Source organism: Carlito syrichta, unplaced genomic scaffold (assembly GCF_000164805.1).
Source record: "Carlito syrichta isolate Samal-C Ts95f unplaced genomic scaffold, Tarsius_syrichta-2.0.1 Scaffold309823, whole genome shotgun sequence".
Taxonomy (NCBI): Eukaryota; Metazoa; Chordata; class Mammalia; order Primates; family Tarsiidae; genus Carlito; species Carlito syrichta.
In genome coordinates, this window is record NW_007253919.1 from 188,582 (window position 1) to 192,170 (window position 3,589).

Consider the following 3,589-nt stretch of genomic DNA (forward strand, 5'->3'; position numbering starts at 1 on the left):
GATAGGATTTTAACCACTCAAGCTTAGTGACATGCATACTTCTTCATATGTTGCATGTTCAAAAAATGACTGATAAAGCCTTTCCTGGGATGGAGACCGTAGCATTATGTTGAAGCAAGGATTACAACTGGACACCCTCTAGTCCTTGTGCGCATGTGGGAGAGGGGCAGGCAGGAGGCTATCATTCAAAGCAAAATTTATGGTGAAACACTGTTCATCTTTTTTTTTGAGTTGGAGTCTCAATCTGTCGCCCAGACCGGAGTGCAGTGGCCGCTCCCGGCCACCGCAGCCTCGACCTGCCGGGCTCCGGCGATCCTTCCACCTCAGCCTTCCACGTAGCTGGAATTACAGGCATGCGCTATCACGCCCAGCTGATTTTTTGATTTATTGTAGAGATGAGGTCTCGCTGCCCAGGTGAGTCTGGAACCCGCGGGCTCAGGCAATTCACTCACCTCAGCCTCCCAAAGGCGCGGGATTATAGGCTGAGCCACCGAGCCCAGCTGGCTTCTTTTTTTTTTTTTGAATTGGAGTCTCACTCTGTCGCCCAGGCTGGAGTGCAGTAGCACGCTCACGGCCACCACAGACTCAACCTGCTGGACTCAGGCAATCCTTCTGCCTCAGCCTTCCTGGAACTACAGGCACGCGCTACCATGCCCAGCTAATTTTTTATTTATTGTAGAGACGAGGTCTAACCATGTTGCTCAGGCTGGTCTTGAACCTGAGGGCTCAGGCAACCTTCTCACCTCGGCCTCCCAAAATGCTGGGATTATAGGCTTGAGCCACTGCTCCCAGCTACACAGGTTTCTAAAATCTTGTTTGGGGGCTTGTTTTGAGGGCCAAATCCCCTCAAGCCACTCTTGGCATGGTTAGACTGCTCACATTCTTTGGAATTTTTTTTTTTTTTTTTGAGAAAGCAGGATTTATTGAGAGGGCAGAAAAGCTCCCACAGTGGGAGGGGACCTGAAGGGCTTGCCCTCCTTGCTCATTTTGAGTCAAATGAAGCTTCAATTCATAGCATTTTGAATGCCCCTAATTAGGGTGCCCAGATCTTGTTTTGGATGATTAGTTCTTAATGAAAGCATCAGGGATGCCCCATTTAGGGCTCAATGCTTATTAAAAAAACAAATAACTGCAGGTTATTTTTGGGGTTTTTTTTGAGTCACAGTCTTACTCCGTTGCCCAGGCTGGAGTGCAGTAGCACGATCACAGCTCACTGTAGGCTTGACCTCCTGGGTTTAGGCAATCTTTCTGCCTTAGCCTCCTAAGCAGCTGGGACTACAGGTGCATGCCACCATACCTAGCTATCTTTTGGGGGTTGGGGTTGGAGACAAGGTCTTGCTATGTTGTCCAGGCTGGTCTCGAACTCCTGGGCTCAAGCAATCCTTCTTCCTCAGCCTCCTAAAGTTGCTGGGATTATAGGTGTGAGCCACCATGCCTGGGAACTGAGGGCATCTGGCACTTTTGATTTGGTGAAACACTGTCAGAGAGTTACAAAAAAGGTTTCAAACCATTTCTGAAGGTACTTTTGTCTGCTGAAAAAGATATAACTTAAGTATAATGTCATAACACTGTTGAAACTGGTCTATTTTGTCTGATGGTGTTTGGCAAATTCTGTTAAAAACAAGTTTAAATCATGCAATATGGATGATAATTGGCTACAACTGTTCCAAGTTTAAAAATGTAAATGCATACTTCTATTATACATACAACCAATACACACACACACATATTACTCTTTCCCTCTTCTAAAGAAAAAAGCCACCTTTCCAGTCAGTCGTGTCAACCAGAAATTGAGGGCCGAATTCTAGATCCTCAGCCCCTACTTCTTAGACAACAAACCCTACATCCCACTGCAGCTTCTCTTCCAGCTGGCCGTTGGGCCAGGAACTACTCCTGCTTCCCACTGCCCAGGAGACTCGTCCTGCCTGTTGGCAGCAAATCCAGAGGTTGTAGTACCTGGGTCTAGTACTGCTCCCCCTTAACAACTGTGTATCCATGAGAGCTCTGGCACCCACAAATCCCTCCAGCCTGGGCAGCCACTGTCGCCCCCTGGCTCAGTCAGAGCAGCCTGGTCTCACAGCGAAAGCCCCCTGTACACCGCCCTCCAACTGCTCATCCCCAGGCCACAGCACAGCACCATACAATTCTCCTCCAAAGTAGAAACTTCTTCAGTCCTGGAGTCCTCATTAGCCACTCCCAAATCACTCTGACATTAACCACCTCAATACCTAGTCTGCAGAAAGTTCTAGGATGACACCAGGAATTCACTGCCCCACAATGGACAAATGGGAAGCAAACTGGTCTCCAAGAATTTAAAGCAGTTGCCACCTGGCTGCAGTCTGCCACCAATGACTTGAGACCACTTTGGGCCCTGGCTGTCCAGGACTTCTGTTCCCTGAGTTTTAGAGATAAACACTGCTTTCTGCAGCAACTCAAGGCATTGCTAGAACCTGGCTTCCTACCAGCTGCCCCAGAACCATCAGGGCAGTGAACTGGGAAGCAAGGCCTTGATCTGCCAAAAGCACACTAAGCTGGTACCATCCAGAAAAGTGGGTCTGGACACAGGTGTGCCACCCAACTGCTAAGGGCTGAATTGTGTGCCTCCCTTACCCCCCAAATTCCTATGTTAAATCCTACAGCCTGGGTGTGGTGGCTCACACCTATAATCCCAGCACTTTGGGAGGCTGAGGAGAGACAACTGCCCAAGCCAGAGGTCTGGGCAACTTGGTGAGACCTCAGCTCTGCAATTGATCAAGAAAAATTAGTGGGGTATGGTGGCGCACGCCTGTAGTTCCAGCTACTTGGACAACTAAGGTGGAAGGATTGCCTGAGCCCAGCAGGTCGAGGTAGCGGTGGCTGTGAGCATGCCATTGCACTCCAGCCTGGGCACAGAGTGAGATTCAGACTAAATAAATAAATAAATCCTACAGAACTGTGGCCTCATAAAAGGAAGAGATCTCAATCTCTTGAAATCTTTCTCTCTCAGCCATGTGAAGACAGAGAGAGAAAACCGCTGTCTGCAAGCCGAGAAGGCCTTCCCCATGCTGGCACCCTGATCTCAGACTTCCAGCCTCAGAACTGAGGAAACAAGTAGTCTGTGGTAGTTAGTTACTGCAGCCCAAGCTGAGACACCAACACTCACTCATTCCCACTTCCCCAGGAGCACAGCACTTGCCCTAGAAAGGCCTGCTGGGTGATCAGCCTACACCTCAATTTTCTGAAAACCTTAAAGGCCAATATGCAAACATCTGCCATAGCACCTCCCTGAGGGTCTGAGGAGGAGAGGCACACTGCAGCCCTACAACCCTGGCCACATCCATTAACTCCTTCAGAGCCTACATATTTTATACAGCATCACTTAAGTCACTTCAAATAGGAAGAAAAAGCCTCATTTTAGGAGATGAGTAGTGTTGTTTACAAAACACTTTCAGATGAATGGGATTATTACAGCACTCTAATAGCAAAGCAAATCTCAGATCTGCAAAACACTTGAAAAAAAAAGATCACTTTAAAAGTGATTTCCCAAACTGGCTTGGTGGCTCAGCCTGTAATCCCGCGCCTTTGGGAGGCTGAGGAGAGTGGATTGCCT

The 3,589-nt window shown here is 48.4% G+C and overlaps 1 protein-coding gene across 3 annotated transcripts in view; it reads right to left on the reverse strand.

Annotated features, from left to right (window-relative positions):
• Positions 1-3,589, reverse strand: part of TMEM170A (transmembrane protein 170A) — a 17,433-nt gene that overhangs the window by 8,820 nt on the left and 5,024 nt on the right. Inside the window, exon 1 of one of the 3 annotated variants that reach the window (XM_021717507.1) lies at positions 694-711. The exons of the other annotated variants lie outside the window; for them this stretch is intronic. Within the exon in view, the coding sequence (XP_021573182.1) occupies positions 694-696 (3 nt within the window). The 5' untranslated portion in view covers positions 697-711. Of the gene's footprint in view, positions 1-693; positions 712-3,589 lie in introns of those variants that run through there. 3 annotated transcript variants of the gene reach the window in all.